The sequence below is a fragment of the Dama dama genome, chromosome 5 (assembly GCF_033118175.1).
Source record: "Dama dama isolate Ldn47 chromosome 5, ASM3311817v1, whole genome shotgun sequence".
Lineage (NCBI taxonomy): Eukaryota > Metazoa > Chordata > Mammalia > Artiodactyla > Cervidae > Dama > Dama dama.
The window spans coordinates 15,042,273-15,060,275 of NC_083685.1; the positions used below are offsets into that span (position 1 = coordinate 15,042,273).

The window sequence follows — 18,003 nt, forward strand, 5'->3', positions numbered from 1 at the left end:
AGACGCTTGGCCAGACTGGTCTGCTGACGACGTGGACTAGGTTTGGGAGTAACTGACACCTTGCTGAAACAGTGTTTCCCAAAGCACGCCTGCAAACCTTGGGCCTCGGGGTGGGCAGGGAGGGATGCTGTGAGTACGCAAGTGTGTCAGGGCAGGAACACTCTAGGGCCTGAGCAGTTGGGAAGACACCACTACACTCCCCTCCTGGGGAGTTAGAATGAACAACAGCATGTGAAAGGTTTCGAGTGTGTGAGACTGGGGGCTGCTCAGCCGCGACGAGTGTGAGCAGCATGTGACCACAGGGGGAACACGGTGCTCAGTGCGATGCTGTGGACGTGCCGCGGGTGTGCAGCTGTGGGGTCAGCATCAACGACACCCCGAGAACCTGGGTTTCCCTCACAAGGTGTCCACAGCTCTTGCTTCAAGACATGTGACTCGATGTCATTAAAAAGCTGCAATCCTTGCGTTACAACCACTCTCAAGGTGACCAGCCAGCTCACAAGGTTAACGTTTGGCAGGGAAATCACAGTATAAAGGTACTCTGTTTACTCGTGGATGTTAGAAAAAGGCAGGAGGATCAATTCTCGCCCATTTCAATCGATGAGAACCAAGCAAGACTGCTGTTGTCATGGCTGGGCTGTCTACCTGGAACGAAACCCAGCAAGCCATTTGTGTGGTTTCTCTGGATAAGTTCCATTTATTAATTATTGTACAAAAAATCTTGGCATTCATTGGAAGAGAAAAGAAGTTACTATATCCAAAGAGTGAGTATTTCAACATTGTGAAAGTTCTACTTTTATAACAGGGCTTTTTTTTTTTTTAAGTGGAGAAAACATTTGGAAAAATTTTAAAAAGAAACTTATGATTTATTAGAGTACAGGATCCAAAACACGTTTTTAGAAAAATATAAAGTGCCCAAAGACCAACTTACACAGGTGACACAGGCTTCCTGGAGCCAAATGAAGCATTCATGAAGAAACACATTTAGAAACAGTCTAGATACATATTTACATCAGGTCAATAAAGGTAAAACCATCTTTCTTGGCTTCGATGTTACTCTAAGAAAAAAAGGAAATCAAACCAGAAAACCAACAATTTTAACTCTCAGCATGCGCCACAGATTCTTAGTAATGCATCTCATTAATATTAATGCCATAGTATCTAATTTTCACCTTTAAATGAGAGTAGTGTAAAACGCCCCCAACCTTGGGTAGGCTGGGTGTTGTGAGTGGTCACAATTTCCAATGCGCGTCCAGACCATCTAACTCTGGATTGGACCATGAGGAACACGGGCCCTGGACCAGAGCTAATTGGGGCGGGAAGGAGCTGGTTAGCCAAATCCCCATCTCTTTCTAGTAACTGCTCAGGAACTGTCACTAGCTGGGAAGTGGTCTCAGGTGGCTTCTCCAAACCTCAGTCATCCTAGGGTTTCCGAAGGGTAAACGAGAGGTGGTCATCAAACGTAGTGTGGAAATACTGCATGCAAAGGGACAGACGGGCAGCAAGGCGTGGCTGGATCACGGCCCCCAGAGCTTTATTCACTAGAGCAACTGGAAATCTTTTCAACTTAAGAGAGCAGAGTAACTAGGTCCTAACTTCAGAAGTTAGCTACTACAGGTTAAGTACAAGGCTGGCCCACTGGAGAAGGGGTGGGTGGAGAAAGGTGGGAGTCCAGAGCTGCGTTAGGACAAGGAACCTTCCTGCTTGGGTACCATGATCGTGGAAAAGATGGGTGCCAGCAGCATCTGGGTATGAAGCCGGACTCCCGGGGGCCTGAGCAGACTTCTTCCTGGTGCTGTCATGGCAACGGTGACTCGAGAATGCTGGCCACGCTGTCTCCTTTCCCACTGAGCTCATGCTCTCAAACCGGAGATATTTCACTTACTTCTACCCTGCCACATTCAAAAAGGTCTTGAAATGATTCTAAAGGAGAACAGGGAGCATGAGACCTCCCCTTCCCCTTTTAATTTCTAAGCTTCATTATTTCTTCTTGTTTCTGGTTATAAAAGTAAAACCTCAATTTCAGGTCTTTGGAGACCACGGAGCACGGTTTCTAAAAAGCAGACATTTTAACAGCAGTATTTTCCTACTACAAAGAGAACTCAATTGCTGACTTAAGATCTACTTATGATACTGGAATAGATTAAAAAAAACCCACTTATTTTTAAGGGAGGAATAGTAGATGAAAGTGGGAAAACCCATTCACAAAGATTATTACTATGCATTTTTTCACATAATTTTATGTAATAAAATAAAAAAACCTAATGATTCTTAAATGAGCGTAAATCCGAGAGATGAATCTGGGAAAGCAAAACTGTGTCATGTGCTCAATTCATATAAAGAAAAAGATAAAATGCCGGAAATCTGTTTCAAAAATTGGGGGAAAAAATTCAAATGATTCTGATTACTGTTAGTTTGTTAATGACTCCAGATCCACTATGTGGCCAAGATCACTTAGAGCTTCAGCCATGGGTAAAAAGACAGACAATCCTGACTGAGGAGCACACACGGTTCACAGAGAGATCAGAGTGAAACGACTGCAAACGGACAACCCCACCTGTCCAGCAAGCGAAACGCTCTGAGACGATGTAGACAGATGCGATGCGGGGTGGGGAGGGGGGTGTGAGGGAAAAGAACGGTTTTAAGTGTCAACGGTGAGACCTCATGAAGACAGCATGTCACAAACGGTCACCACAGGACAAGCATACAAGCCATGCCACTGAGACAGTGCCTTTCAAATGAATCACTAGTGTAGGCGGAGAGCAACATTGTCTTTGCAGCTGGCGGAGAGAGCACACGTGATTTCCACTTGGTAGGAGACAACCAGCATGCCCGGTTGAGTGGCCTTCCCGGTGGTGTGAGTCCAGAGGGATCCAAGGGGACGTCTCCACCCTGAACCCCATCGTCTTGGAAAAGAGCAGCAGCAGCAAAGGTCCAATGTCCCCCGAGACTTTACTCCACGTTCTCTTTCTTCGCACTGTAAATGTTCTGCACCGTCTCATACACAGACTCCAGGTCCTCTGGGTACCGGATCTCCAGCTCTGCATTCGGGATGTAGTGAGTGCCCGTGAACTCTGAGAAGTAGCGTCCAACATCAGGGTGGGAGATCTCCTGAGGCTCCACGTTATACTCCAAGTTCTCTGTTGGCAGAGAGGCACACGGACATTCGCATTAAAACTGGTTTTCCTGCAGCATCTTTTATCCAGAGAGCCTCTGGAGAAATCTCTGAGTGCATTTTTTGAGGTTGGGGGGGGTGGTTGGGAAGAAAGAGATGTTTTTGGAAGTTGGGAGGAAAGAGGTAGAAGGCGGGGGGATGGGGCACGGGAGGATGGAGGCAGCGGGTACAGAGCCCCTGCCAGCTCTGCACAGAACACCAATGTTTTTCTCCTCTCTGAGCGGAACTCCAGCAGCCCCCCGGGGTCTGCACGCTGGAGGTGCAGAGGGCTTGTCTCACCTGATCCAACACACACACAGCGGGCCGAGGGTGTCCTAGCCTGCTCTGTTGTCTCCGGTGAAGTTTCTGAAGCCTTCACAGCACCAGGTCACAGGTCTCTCCCTGCATTCTCTGTCACACACTCCCCCTGCCCCCGCCACCCCTGAACACCCTGCAGTGCTGGCTCCTGCTTCCGAGGGTGAGGGCCCAGATCCCACGGCGGATGTGGGGTCCGGGGAGGAATGGAAAAGTGGCTTGTGCCTCTAGACCCTAGAGGGTAGGGGTTATGCCATCTGTATCAGCTCTTAGGAACACCATGCCCCCTCCCTTCCCTGCTCCATGTTTTGCCACTAGAGACAGCAATAGAAAATGACTCCTTTAAAATGGAAATAAGAAAAAAAAGAGGTGACAGCACATGTGAGGTATTTTAAAGACCGACATGCTTTCAGATGGCTTCTCCCTCCCCAAGCTATCTGAGAAACGGCTCCTCCGTGGACCCACTGAGAGGGTTGTGGGCCCTTCCCCACTGGCCGTGGAGGCCTGGCCTAGACTGGTTGTGGGCCCCCAGCCAGGAGGGCCCAGCCCCGTCCTCCATGACCTGGACCAGAAAGCGGCTGGCCAGGCAGGCCTGCGCGCTCTGACCGCGTCCCAGGGTGCTCTTGGTTCTGATCAACATGAGCCACAATCAACTCAGGGAGTCCCTGCGCCCGCCCAGTCGACAGGCTAACTCACACCAATGGTGCAGCAGGTTCTCCCTTCCATAGCTCGGTAAACATCCTGAAACACATCTGCAGGCCCTTCGGTGCCCTCCACCCCGAGAACACGGGATAAACACCACGCGATAAACACGAGTGCCTCCCAGGAGCACAGCCTGTAACTTGTAACTGATGCTTGTCTTTAATGAGAGGGGGAAAGAGTTTGTAATTCAATCTGTAACATATTTCTTTAACCCAAGAAGGAAGATTTAGAGAACTTCTGTGCTTATAGCTGTTTAAGGCTGATTCTTACGATTACGTGGGGACATACCAGTTTGAGAAATCACATACCAATCACAAGCAAAGATGGATATCCACAAACTACCTCAGCACTGCTCAGGAGAGCAAAAGAAAAAAAAGGCAGCAACAGTCTACACGTCCACCCGCAGGTCACTGTGTAAATAAACAGCGGCACGTTAACTCAGCACATCCCAGGCAGCCAGGAAAACGAGCAACCTGTGTTCCAGACCTGACGGGGGAAGCGGGAGTGAAAACACGTCTTATAAAAGGCTAGGAAGGCCGAACACCTGTGCTGCTACGTGACACGTGCCACACAGCTGCACATTTTAAGTGACGTCTTTTAAACTGGGCATGTACGGTGCGCCAGGCACCGCGAGACCTGCCGGGGCTCCAGCTCCTACAACCCTCACGGGGCTCCGCGAGAGGCTCCGCTCACGACGCCCTCTAGCGGCCGAGCCGACAGCAGCCGGGGCTGGGGAAGCAGACCAAGAGTGGGGTCCCCGTGTACTGTCCCGCCGGCAGCGGCCAGGGAGGAGGGGCTGGGACAGACCGCAGGGCCCGGACAGGCTGCCTCAGAAGGCAGGCTGCGGGACGGTGCTCTGCAAACAGGCGCCCGGGGAATCCAAGAGAAAACTGGGGGCTTTGCTAACTCTGGTCTCTCACTGGTGTGACCACCAGAGTGTGGAGATGACTTCACTTTCTTCTTTACACTTATTTTCGACATTAAAACAAACTTGGACTTTCTAAAACGTCGCTGGCTGAAAAAAATCTGCTGTCCTGCCTACATGGCCCTCCTGCAGTGAGTGAGGGGTCGCGGGCATACCTGCCCTGGGGAGGCCCGTGGGGATGCGGATACGGCCACGGGGAGGCCCGTGGGGATGCAAACACAGCCACGGGCCCTCACCTGGCCAGCTGCTTCCCTGCTGGCTTTTCTTGCCCCAGAGATGTTCAAGGGATGGCAGGGAATCTGGGATCACCAACAAGAGATCAAAGTCCCTTTTGTTCTCATCTGGGGGCCATTCTGCCTCAGACAGGATGCTTGGCAATGTCTGAAGACATTCCTGGCTGTCACGATCGGGGCCTGTCATGATCTCGTGGGCAGGGGCCAGGATGCACAGGACATCCCCCCAACACAGAGCTGTCTGGACCACAATGTGTCCAGCACCTGCTCTGAAGAAAGTCAGACACATGCTTCAGCATTGCTTCTTTACCCCTCTTTTTCTAAGCATCACTAAGCAGCAACTTGGTGTTGGCTGACACTTGGCATCTGAGTGTTGGCAGGAGGGCAGGAAGGTTGCTGTCAGGTCATGATCACCCATCTGTTTAAGGACAGCACGACTGGGCAGTTGCACGGAATTCTGAACACGGACCCAAAACAAGAGGCATTAAGAGTACAGACAGGAGGCCGGGGAAATCAGGAAGGGGCAGTGACAGTCCACGGGGTGCTCACAGCCCTGCTCTAAGCTGTCAACCAGGAGCACAGACTGAATGTGGTGTGTCTGCCTGCCTGGGCTCCCAGCGAAACAGGAAAACTACTAACAAAAGACACTGTTTTAGGAGAAAACCAGACACTGAAGTTGGCAGCTACGAGTTATGAGGGGAAGATAACTCCCAATCCACTGTATGAGTTTAAAAAATTCTTTTGAAGTTTTAAAAAAATTTTAAGGGAGAAGTCTAAGTGAAATAAAACTTGAGAGAAAAATATTAAACAGGGACTACTTAAAATGCCTGGAAAAATCGTGGGAAGAATTTGATTCCCCCATTATTTTCTGAGAAATGTTTCTGATTTTATTTAAAATTTTCAGCTACCTACATCAAAGGTACATCATTTTCAGCATACTTCCCTGTAAAAGCCTAGCAGCAGTACCCATGAGTCTCTGGGGGCACCTGTCAAGCCCTCCCAAGGGGAAACCACTAGGACTGCAGGTCTAGCTTCCCAGTCCTTGCATAAACACATATACATGCAGTCAAATATACCTACATGTACTCAGACGGTAACTCCATGTTGTCTCACGTGTTTATTCATACAAAGCATACAGTAAGCACTGACCTGCGGGTGGTTTATTTGGCTGCAGCTTAGCATTCCCAAGTTTGGATACACTTCCACTGACCAGGCGAGTACCATGCCTGACACTGTTTCTCTGTCATAACAAGGGGACCGCAGGCCCCCTTTGTGAGGGCGTCTGTAGTGGAGGGACCGACTGGGGTAGCTGCCAGGTCAGAGGAAAACAGGCACTTGAGATTTTGACAACTTAAAAGACAGCACCAAACCGCCCTCTGAGGTGGCTGCAAATTTACACTCCAGCCCTGACACAGGGAATCATCACAGTTAACAGCGTGTGCAGACTGCCTCAGGCTGTGTCTGTGTTGGGGTGGGGTGGGGGCTATGGAGGAAACTAGTTTGGAAGTGGAGGACAAATCATGGAAAATGAAACTGACGCTGGGTGAGGGCACACTTGGACCCAAGCATTCAACCAGGTGCTTTACCATCACACACAAAGCATGCAAAAACCAGGTTTTCACAGCACAGCCTAATTCCTGACTTTGCAATGTGGCACCTGGCTTACATTCAGAGCATCTGTGATAGTCACTTTCTCCAGATCTAAGAAGTATGCAGGGAAGCGGAGACAGGAGTTCCTGGTATCAGAAAAATACTAAAGCACGCCCCCTAGTGGTAGCAAAAATTATAAACACGCAAAACGCTGTAGAGCCTATTAAAATACTGATGGAAAACATCTCTTAATGCTGCAGGCTAAAACTATTTGAGGATGGTGCACACATATGTGGCTTATAACTCACTCTTCAACTCTGTGGAGAGTGAAGAGAAAGGCATTCATTAATGGGCTCTGCCCAGATTACTAGGATCAATGCAGCCAAAGGTTGAAAATGTAGAAGATGAAAGTTTAAGAATAATTTAATGCAAATGTATTAGCCCAGAAATATTCAAAAATATATTTAAATAGTGCTTTTAAAATGTAGCCTCTCAAGACCACTCTCTGGCTAAATGTGGGCTAACCTGAGCATAAAATTGTTCCAAATGATTATAACACATTGACTAAACAAAAAATCCAGCAATCTTTGGGAAGAGGGGGGAAGGAGAGAGGGGGAGAGACAGCAAGGGAGAGGAGAGCAGAGAGAGGTGGCAGTGGAGAGGAAAGCGAGAGGGGGCAAAGCTATCCTTCACAGAACTAAAGGGTACACTCGCAGCAGAAAATCACCATTTTGCAACTCTCATATCATGATTTAGGCAGGAAGAGCCAATAGGAGCTAAAACAAACACAAGGACAAAGGTCGTCACTGGGGAACAGGTTATACCCAGGATTGGGTCATAGTTTGACCCCATGGATTTCCTGTCAACTGCAGACGGAACACTATCCCTTACAGGGTGCCACTGTCTTGGCCAAGTGACCAAACTCCGCCTCACTGACAGTGGACGTGGAACCCCACGGCCTTTGGACGAGACGCAACAGGCACCACACAGCACTCGAGGGCAAGTTCCCAGGCAAAGCCCCAGCTCCATCTAATACAACCTGAGGTTAACTTCTAGTTTACAGATGACACGCAAAGGAACAGTGAGACAAATCCAGACTGTTGAGACGATTTATAAGCCAATTGGTCCAGACTCTTCAAAAAGTCAAAGTCTTGTGAAAAGGGGGAAAAAGATGAGAATTAAGGAGCTGTTCTTGACCAACAGAGAAGAGACATAACAACCAAACACAACCATTAAGGAGGCCACAGGAGGGAAGGCCGGGCCTGGGAAGAACCTGAGGAGAGGGCCGTCAGGGCAGGGTGGGCCGGCCTCCGGGGGCTACAACAGGGCTCTTCTTCAGTGCTGAACCCCAGAGCCCAGCACCCCTGGGCGCACACGTGCTGGGGAAATGTGGACCTTGGGCCGACAAAACCACCAGCAGCCATCACAGGGTGAAATCCATTCTCAGTTCTAAGAATTTCCTGTAAGTCCCAGAATTTAAACTTAAAAAGGGCAATTTGCTACCTTTATCTATGATCCTTCAACCTCAGTTTGAGAGAGTGTGAAACTGATAAGCAGATACTACATTTATTTAAAAAAAAAAGTCATTACAGTATTCTTGCAGTGAACCTTACAGCACATGCTGACTTCAGATACGATTAGGTTGCGTTCCTGAATTATTGGCACATTGGACAAATTCAGAACACCTTGAAACCAAATACCCAGCTTTACCTACTCTAAAAAGCCCATTTTAAAGTTAACATGACTGTTTCTAGACACCCAAATATCAGATACTACAAGTCTTGATATCAACCCCGGGTAACAGGCAGCGACTGGATAAGGTGCGGCTGAGACACTGGCCCCCAGCGCTGACAGTCTCTATTCTCGCGACGTGCTCCGTGATGCGGAGTGTGCAACGCGCATTGAGTGATCAGTGGGGGTGGCAAACCATCCATGAAACGTTCAGCAATTCCCGAATAACTTGATTGCTAAAATTTGTAGGATAATTTTTTTTTAAATCTGTCACAGCTTCTTAGGTTAAATAAAATCACTGTCAGTATCTCCGTCTAGTCAGTATCTCCATCTTGACACGGGGTGCATGCCACCCCCTCTCATAACTCCCCTTGTACTGATGGAGGTTAGGTGACCTGTGGTCTCAATAAAGGGAAGTTCTCTTTTATAAGATCCTCCCTCATATTCTGATGAATTAATAGTAATTAACATGAGCCCTTTTCTAGTCTTGTTGGCACTTCTGAGATTTTTACACATCCAACATTTCTACTACTGGATTTACCAGACAGAACATAATACTGACTTAGGTCAAACCTTGTTTTAGGTGAGATGCAAAAAGGTTCAGCATGATGGTTAGGGGAAGGCTCTTTGCCAAGCTGCCTGGGTTCATACTCTGTAAAATTTACACGTCTCTACATGCTTCAGTTTCCTAGTGCATCAAACGCATATGATGATGATGATGATGATGGCAATCAGAGTTCTCAGAGAAGTTAATACCCATTGGAAGGCTGCTGTCACAGAGCAGCACTACAAAGCATTCGTGTTCATTTTTATGAATAAAATGAACAATGTGGATGCCTTGACAGGCAGGCATCCAATAAATTCATCCCATTAAATGGAGAGGCAAAGATGATGAGGGCCCTGGGTCAGCACCTGTCAGGGCTGGCAGTGGCCCCAAACACTTACAGAGCACCTACACCTACCTGCTGACTCCCAGCTGCTCTCAGAGCCAGAGCTGTGACCTGCAGTTCCCAGGATGGCCACTGGGGGCGTCTCTCTCACAAGCACAACTTACCTGGCTGCCAGTTTCAGGGTGCTAGGGCGGCTCCCCCAACAGAGCCCATTCTGTGCCCTCCAGTTCAGGTAGGCAGTATGAGCAGGGCAAAAACTGACCCTCCTTCCCTGGAGGGAGCCAAAGGCAGTGACTAAGAAACAGGACTTCCAGGAACTAGGACTGGCAGAGGCAATGACCAATCAGAACAAGTCGGCAACAGCCTGGAATAGGGGTGTGGTGGTGACTAAGGGGGAAGACCCTGGGGCAGTGACCTGTGATATGGCCGCAAAAATACATACCCACCTACGTTTAGCTGAGTGTCAGCCCTGATGAGGTTGATGGCTGTGTGACAACTGCCGACTCTCAAACCGACAACCTCTGCCTGCAGTATCCGAGTGCTCAAACGTGTGCCTGAGGTACAGACAGAGCCCGCCACTCACCCTGGGCGGCATATCGACAGGACCCGTCTTCCACCAGGACGTTGTAAAAGGGCTGATGGTGGCCGTGAGGCAGGCTGTGGACGTTCATGTTTCGGATCCACTCGTGTCCCATCATACAGGTGGGGTCCCAGCCGTAGATGACACAGTTATAGCCGTACCTGATCAACACAAGAGCAGCCACACATCAGCTTCCTGTCTTGGGAGAGCGGAACACAGAGGCGATGGCTTGGCTTCTCTGAGGCTCACATTCTTACAGATCTACCTGCCTTCACTCTATGCTCAATCAATTTCACTCCTGATCTCTTTATAAACCCCTCTTATTGACAAGCTTGCTCTCTATCTTGCTGCTGCTGTTGAGTCACTAAGTTGTGTCCGACTCTTTGTGGACTGCAGCAAGCCAGGTTTCCCTGTCCTTCACTGTCTTCCAGAGTTAGCCCAGAGAGTAGTACAATTGGGGAAACACTAAAGTCTCACTAGAATTTTTATGAGATTACAAACTGTTGATATTTTTCTGAGTTAGAACAACAGAATGGTAAATGTGTCTTAAAAAAAAAAGAGAGAGAGAGCCCTTACCTTTTTAGTGCCACTAAAATAGCTACAGATGAAATGACCTCTGGTATTTGCTCCAGGGAGGAGGGGGGAGAGTCAGGGGGTGGAGGCAGAACGAAGACTGACCTCATAATGATAACCTTTGAAGCTGGACACGGGAACATCACCTGGTTCACTACACTCCTCTCTCTACTCTAACATACACTTGACAATTTCACAACAAAGTTAAAAAAAGAAAGAATGCAGTAAAAGAATAGAAAATACTAGCCAAAAACTGAGAAGAGACATTTGCAATTTATCTGCCCATAGAGACTAATGCACAGAATAAAGAAACTGCAAATCAGTAAGACTAACAACTCAATTGAAAAACACGTAAAATGCCCAAAGAGGCACTTAATCAAAGGAACTTCAAAGGCCAGTAAACACAGGAAAAGAACCTTGATCTGCGTGGCAACCAGGAAATAGTAAATTAAAACCACAACAAAATGCCATCTGCCACTTATTACAGAAGTACACTTTTCAAGGTGTTCACTGACACAAGGTGGCCAGGCTCAAGCCTTTCAGTGCCTGACCTGCTGGCGGGATGTAACTCAGCACAGGTGCTTTGGGGGGCAGGTTAACTGTGCCTCATCCACCAGCCACAGGACCCCCCGGTAAGTCCCTACCGAACTCAGATCCAAAGAGAGCAAGACCGCGGGACAGAGGCTGATGAGAAGGGGAAGCACACAGCTGACAGGGCTTCCACTCCCCAGAGATGGGACGCTACAGTCATTGGAAGAGCTCCTGGTTAGGAAAGCCAGTTGCTTCTTAACAAACAAAAAGGTTAAAGATACGGTTTGGTCTTCAGTCCTCGCTGTGATGGGCCTTGGTCTCTGCCGCACCGGGTCAGGTCCCCGCCGTCACGGTGCTGTGTCCTCGGCAGCCACGCGGGGTTCGGGCGGGCGCCAGGAGCACTCACCTCTTGTGCTTCATAATGAGCCCAATGGAGTAGCAGACGTCCCTGTGCTTCTCGTGGGAGCGAAGCTTGACCTCCACCCCCACCTCCTCCTTCTTCCGCTCAATGTGCTCCAGCGTGTGTTGCACCAGGTAACCCACCGCCCCGTGCTGCCCCGGGTCCAGCGTCTGGATGTGCTGGAGGATGTCAAGCACCTTCAAGACAAGACAGAAAGACTAGGAGATAATATTTTCATTTAGGCCTTTTCGGTTTCCTGGCGATAGATTTAAACCTGCATAACCTGATGAAAAGGCGGCAAGGGGGGGCTGGGCTAACAGCCTGCGTCTCCGTGACCCAAGGGGGTCTCTCCCCACTCGTGCCACGTACAGCCGGAGTTGCTTCATGTGCTGGGGGCTGACCCCGGCATCTGAGTCCAACCAGCCTGAGTGGGAGGGGACGGGGAGGCCACGGCTGCCGTCCGTGAGTGCACTGGGGCCAGGTAAGCCTAACAGGTCCGCACATTCCTGGGCAGTGGGGGGGAACTCGATGTCTTATACACAGAAAGGAATTCAACCTGCTGCTCATGAACTGGAAAAAGAAATGCAAAGCTGCTTCAATCAAGATGGAAAGGCTGAGTGCAGAGTGGCCTCGGGGCTGCAGGAGAGGGGAGGGGTCACAGAGAGGGCACTGGAGAGATGGACGCACGTCAGCACAGCGCGTTTATGATGCTCTCTGTGAAGAAGGAAGATGTGTAGGTACAGGGCTGAGAGATCCTACTGGTCGTGTCAAGTACATTAACTCACAGTGGACTTTAGTCACAGTGGACTTTAGTGTTCAGGAGAACAGGGAGAAAGCCCTCTCCTTGGAAGTTACCTGAGGAGCTGGCGGAGCAGAACTGCCTGAGCCTGAGGTTCTATTCTCTTTACAGCACCCAGTGGCACTAAGGAAAAATACAAGTTCAAGGAAAGCTAACTCACGTGAGCAATTACCAAGCACCTACTGTCTCAGCTCTCAGATGAGGGTCTCTGATGTGTTTCTGTTTTAGAAAAGGATCTCTTCCTATTTATTGACGCTGGATTCTAGCCCCAAATCTGCCAAACTCAAGTGCTTTTGTCTTTGAATTAGTTTTTCTACTTATCAAGTAATGATTAAAAACTCCCCTATTTCCTGACACACCGTGAGCCTGGACAAGTGCTGTGAAAACTGCGGTTTTCTGCAACACAAGGTATTATTTTAAAACCCAGTCTTGTCTTCCAGATTTGCAGGATCTCAATATTTCCTGAATATTCTTCTCCTGCTGGTTCACTGTGCCAAACCTGGCACACATCTTTTTAAACTTCATTTAATCCTCCCAACCTGGAGGTCAGCAGTCCAGTCACTGCCAACTTCCAGAAGAGGAACCAGGCTTAGAGAAGTTAAGCAAGGTGCCTGAGGTCACGGGGTCATGGAGACATGCAGTGAAAATGTGGACCTGGGGCTGACTTGCAGCCCCAGGTCTCAGTCTCCTTCACACCAAAGCAGGAAGAGGAGGATTGTAATTAACTGTTAGGAAAATTCTCAAACACGTATCAAGGGGACAGAATGGCATGACCCCAAGCTTGGAGCCGATCCCATCCACCTGCCGCCCCCAGCAGTGGCCTTGTCCTGCAGGGGCACTAGCCACAGTTGTGCCTTGTAGCTAAAAGCATCAGATTTCACAGTAAGCTTCTTGTGTTCCCCTCTGCAGTTCAAACTAGTTACTTCTGACAAGTTTTCTATAGACACAGCCTTCCTCTCCTTCCTGGCAGCCCCTTCCTACCAGATAAGTGAAAGAAATGTTAACTTGGAATCTTCAAAGCACAAAGGAAGTCTTAAACTCAGAGTGTCAGAGGAGGAGATAAGGTTCAGGGATAACTACGTCCTTTCCTTGTTGGGGGTGGGGAATGATGGGGTGAAGGGGGAGGCCAGAAACGGAGAAGGTGCCACGAGACATGACCAGTGTGTCCCGAAGGCCTGTGCTGACAGTGGGCCATGACATCTCCAGCTAAATGTCCAGGCTAACAAAGTTCCGTCATTTCTTATTCATTCAAATAAAAATTTTGTGAGCACCTACGGGGTAGGAGGAGTTGTGTTGAGAGCTGGGGAACAGCTACAGTAAGGGACTGAACAAGGGCGTCCCTGGTGGTCCAGGGGCTCAAGACTCTGTGTACCCAATGCAGGGGGCTCTTGTTGACCCCTGGTCAGAGAATTAGATCCCACACGTCCCAGTTAAGAGTTCACATGCTACAACTAAAGATCCCTCCTGCCACAACAAAGACTGGAGATCCTGTGTGCTGTAACTAAGACCCGGCACAAATAAAAGAACAAAACAGATGGTCCCAGTCTTTAAAGAGCACTGTCTCCAGCGGGCGTGAGCCGCAGAGCTGAGGGACAGGAAGGACGCTCCAGGTAGAGCTACAGCGTGCGCAGAGGAAGGACTCAAGAACACAGGGGTGGTAGGACGACGCAGCCTGGGCAGGGCAGAGTGAACGTGAGGAGGCACCGGCTGGTGGAATCGGGTCACCAAGAACCTGGCAGGCTTCGGTGGAGAGCGGGAGACTGGCCTTGCAGGCAAGGGGGGAGCCACTCGGAGGGTCCCGAGCAGGGAAGGGCCACAAGTGACGTGCTAACGGTTACTCTGACTCCAGTGCTTAAAATGCGTTCAAGGGGTCTAAGAGGAGAAGGAAGGAGACCATGCAGGTGCCCCGTGCGGTCACAGAGGGGACAAAGCCACCGGCAGATGTGTGCTGGACATCTGAACTTGCTGGCATGGAGCCCAGAGTCCAGGCACGAAGGCAGGGATTCAGGAGCCGTCAGCCTACAGATGGGAACTGAGCACTGGAGAACAGGTAAGATCGTGGAGGGGAATAGAAGAAGGAAGTCTAGAAACTACCCCCCACCCCCTCCAAATCCCCCCAGTGTGGAGCCTTTAACAGAGAGGGGGTGGACAGGAACTAGCAAGAGCCTGGGAACAGGGGACTGGAGTCAAAAGAACAGAGTGTTCTGAGTGGTGGGGAAGCGGCCTCTGAGTGATCAAGAGAGATAAGGAAAGACAAGTATCCACTGCATTTGGCAACAAGGAGAAAAGTTTAACAAGAGGGGTCATGGGCTTCCAGTTCACATGGAGGAGGGGTGGGAACAGAGCCCAGGTTCTGAGCAGCGGGAGGAGGCGATGGGGAGGCTGGCCCCAGGACCCTGGCCGGGCTGGGAGCAGATAAGGAGGAGCCGCGGGGCAAGGCAGACGGCTGTCATGGGAGGCTTTGTCTCTTCTTTTTTCAAAGATGAAGAGAGACCTGAGTGTGTTTAACGCTGACAACAGAAGTAGAGACAGGGACCTGCACATCCAAGAAAACAAACAAAAGAAAACGTAGCAGTCCTTGGACAGGCAGAAGGTTGGACCCAGAGCCCAGGGGTGTGTGCCTTGGGAAACCGAGGGGCTTCTTTTCCACTGAAATGTGGAGAATGGAGGCAGGAATAATTGGATCACAACAAGGATACAGGTTTGGCAGCAGAAGTGGAAAGTGCCCATCTGTTGGCTTCTTTAGAGACCATCTCACCTGACCCCGGTCCACAGGGGTGAAACGTGTGGGTGGGCTTGGAATCTGAACACCTGGTGCCATCAGCTCCTGTGGGAACCCCTGGCAGATTACTAAACTTCTCTCAATGCCTCAGTTTCATTATTTACAAAAGGGCAAAAAAGCTTGTATCCACCCCAAGGGGCTGGCAGGTGTTGGGGGCATGCAGCTTGAACTCTCCAGCTGTCGTCCCCCCTACCCCTGGAGGAACCTACTCCTTGCTCTGAAATCCTTCCTGGGCCTTCCAGGGGCACCTCAAACCTTCCTCCGGAGCAGACTGTCTTCTAACTGCTCTGCACCCCTGGGGATCTTCCTTACTGGGGGTCCAGCCCTTCTTTCTTGCTGCAGCTGGAGTACAGTTCACGGAGCAGGGGAGGTAAGCTGTGGGAAGGGAAAGGGCCACTTTCCCCTCCTGATCTCAGACTCGGAGAGGAGGGGGCGGGGCGAGGGGGTCTAGGTGCCCGACACCGGCAGCCCACGTCATGGAGAAAAATGTTCTGCGTGAGACAGTTTTTGGAACTTGCTCTAGTGACGTCTGCTTGACAGGAAGGCAATCTTGGCCATGCGAGGAGGAGGCCGAGGAAACTCCCTGGAAATCGCAGAGTAGCCCTAAATGGAGCCCAGCATTAAAGGGAGGGATGCCAGCACTTGGGCAGACGCTCCTCCTAGAGGGGACATTGACCCCTCTCCTCCTAAGGCTGATATGTGATTTCAGTACAGAATCTACTTGGGAGGAACCACACTTTGAAAGCATCTCTGAGTCTCATAAACTATCATGAAATTCCTTAACCGACATACAGTAAAAAGTGACAGGAATTAGTTATGTATATGCTGGTATCAAAAATAAAGTAAAAAGATAAAAAGTCAGCTGTTCAATTCTGGACAACAAGGTGCTGGGAGGCAGGTGGTGACTTGGTAGAGAGTCTCATTTTCCTCTTTTGGATCCCATGGGGGTCCTGGGAAGATGGTTGCTGTCTGGGCTGGAGGCAACATCTTAAGATAGGAGCCCAGGACTTTTCCTACTGCCACATCCTTTCTCAGAACTACAGCAGATGTGTGACGCTGTGAATAGATGAGACACCGTAAATCTAAGCTGTGCTGGGTCACTGAGACTGTTTACTTTCTTAGGGAAGGCCTTCCCACTCTCCAGTGACAGGGCTGACGATTTCTTGATGATGGTCCTGAGAGAACTCAGAAGTCAATTCTCTCACCAGGCTGTCCAAACAAAGTGGACTATGAGCATATTCTCAGGGACAAGCGAGGGTGGAACAGGAGTGAGCAGCTGCCCCAGCACATGCAGTGCAGCTGGAAGCCACATGTGTTACACCCACAGCTCGCCAGGAGCAGGGCTGACCTCAAACATGGTCAGGAGGCACTGACAGGGCTTTCTGCCGGCCAAAGGGGGCGTCACCAGCCTGCAAGATCCACATGGAACGGTATCAAAACCCAACAGCTTTCAAAGGTGTGCACCAACCTTACTGCACCCAGCAGCTAGACTGAGCAAATCTGATATCTCCTTTTTCTATGCCTCCAGGTCGGTTTGGTCTCTAACAGCACAGCTGGAGGATGAACATTGAAACTTCTGCTTCCCCCTGAGGGGGACTTGGGGGAAAAGACGTCTTTGGGCCACCAGTGGGTGAGCAGTAGGACAGAGGCCTTGTGGTTCTGGGAGTTTAAGGTGCTGATCACAAAGAGAATGGGCAACTCCTGGCAGGAGAGCCAATATTTCAGGAGAATAAAAGGAGACAAAAAATTCAATCGATGGGTCAAAACTGTGACACTTTCAATAAATCTGTGTTTATCCCCCAGGTTAATCCAAGGATAAACCGTTAAGTGCCGCCTTTCAATTAGGATTTCCCTCTCTACGGCAAGGGGAGAGCATCAAGATAAAATAATTACCTTCTCTGGCCAGATACCCAGGTGGAAGTAAAGCCTGGCTTGGAGGAGGAGCAGCTGCACCTGGTCGGGGTACATCGCCAAGTACAGGTCCAGAGAGTCCCTTAGGAGCTGGTAGGACTGGTCGATGCCTTCCCTATGGGGAAGAAAGCTTCATTTAAGCCTGTTGGCTTCTGAGTTAGGACCTGTTTTTCAAAGACCAGGTTTTAAAATGAATGGGACACAAATCCCACAGGTTCTCTGATTCTGATACTTCCTCTCTGTTTAGCAAAGTTACAGTGCTCTTAATAAAAGGAAGGGACAGAAATTTTGTACCCCACTAATTTAAAATCATAAAAGTGCTTTCCGTGGAAGTCACCTCAATAGCACCGTACATAAATTAGAAGTGGATTCTGAATAGGTGGTGCACGGAGGTCTTTCAGGACAGTGAAACTATTCTGGATGATGCTATAGTGGTGGGCAGGTGTCATCACACATTTGTCAAAATCCATGGACTGGACACCATCAAGAACAAACCCTAACGTAAAGGATGGTAGGCTCATCAACTGTAACAAACGCCTCTGGAGGGGATGCTGATGTGAGGGAGGCTGTGCATGTTTGGAGGCTAGGGGTAAATGGGAACATTCTGGACTTTTTGCTCGGGTTTTGCTGTGAACCTAAAACTGCTTTTTTTTTTTTTGATGCAGACCATTTTTAGTCTTTACTGAATTTGTTAAAATATTGCTGCTGCTGCTTCTTTTTTTTTTTTTTTTTTTTTAATGTTTTAGTGTTTTTGGCTGTGTGGCATGTGGGATCTTCGCTCCCTGACCAGGAATCAAACCTGCACTTCCTGCATTGGGAGGTGTAATCTTAACCACTGGACCACTTTAGAAAAGTGGACTTTATGGGAAGTCCCCCTAAAACTTTTT

General features: G+C 49.4%; 1 protein-coding gene across 3 annotated transcripts in view; it reads right to left on the reverse strand.

The window, feature by feature from the left end:
• Window positions 1–845: 845 nt before the first annotated feature.
• Window positions 846–18,003, reverse strand: part of FBXO21 (F-box protein 21) — a 36,557-nt gene continuing 19,399 nt past the window's right edge. The window contains exons 9-13 of one of the 3 annotated variants that reach the window (XM_061141869.1): window positions 17,099–17,231; window positions 15,182–15,250; window positions 11,631–11,821; window positions 10,124–10,281; window positions 846–3,140 (exon numbers count right to left, since the gene is read on the reverse strand). In XM_061141869.1, the coding sequence (XP_060997852.1) occupies window positions 2,953–3,140; window positions 10,124–10,281; window positions 11,631–11,821; window positions 15,182–15,250; window positions 17,099–17,231 (739 nt within the window). In that variant the 3' untranslated portion in view covers window positions 846–2,952. Of the gene's footprint in view, window positions 3,141–10,123; window positions 10,282–11,630; window positions 11,843–15,181; window positions 15,251–17,098; window positions 17,232–18,003 lie in introns of all 3 variants that reach the window. The other 2 variants (XM_061141871.1, XM_061141870.1) reach the window with 2 other exon arrangements.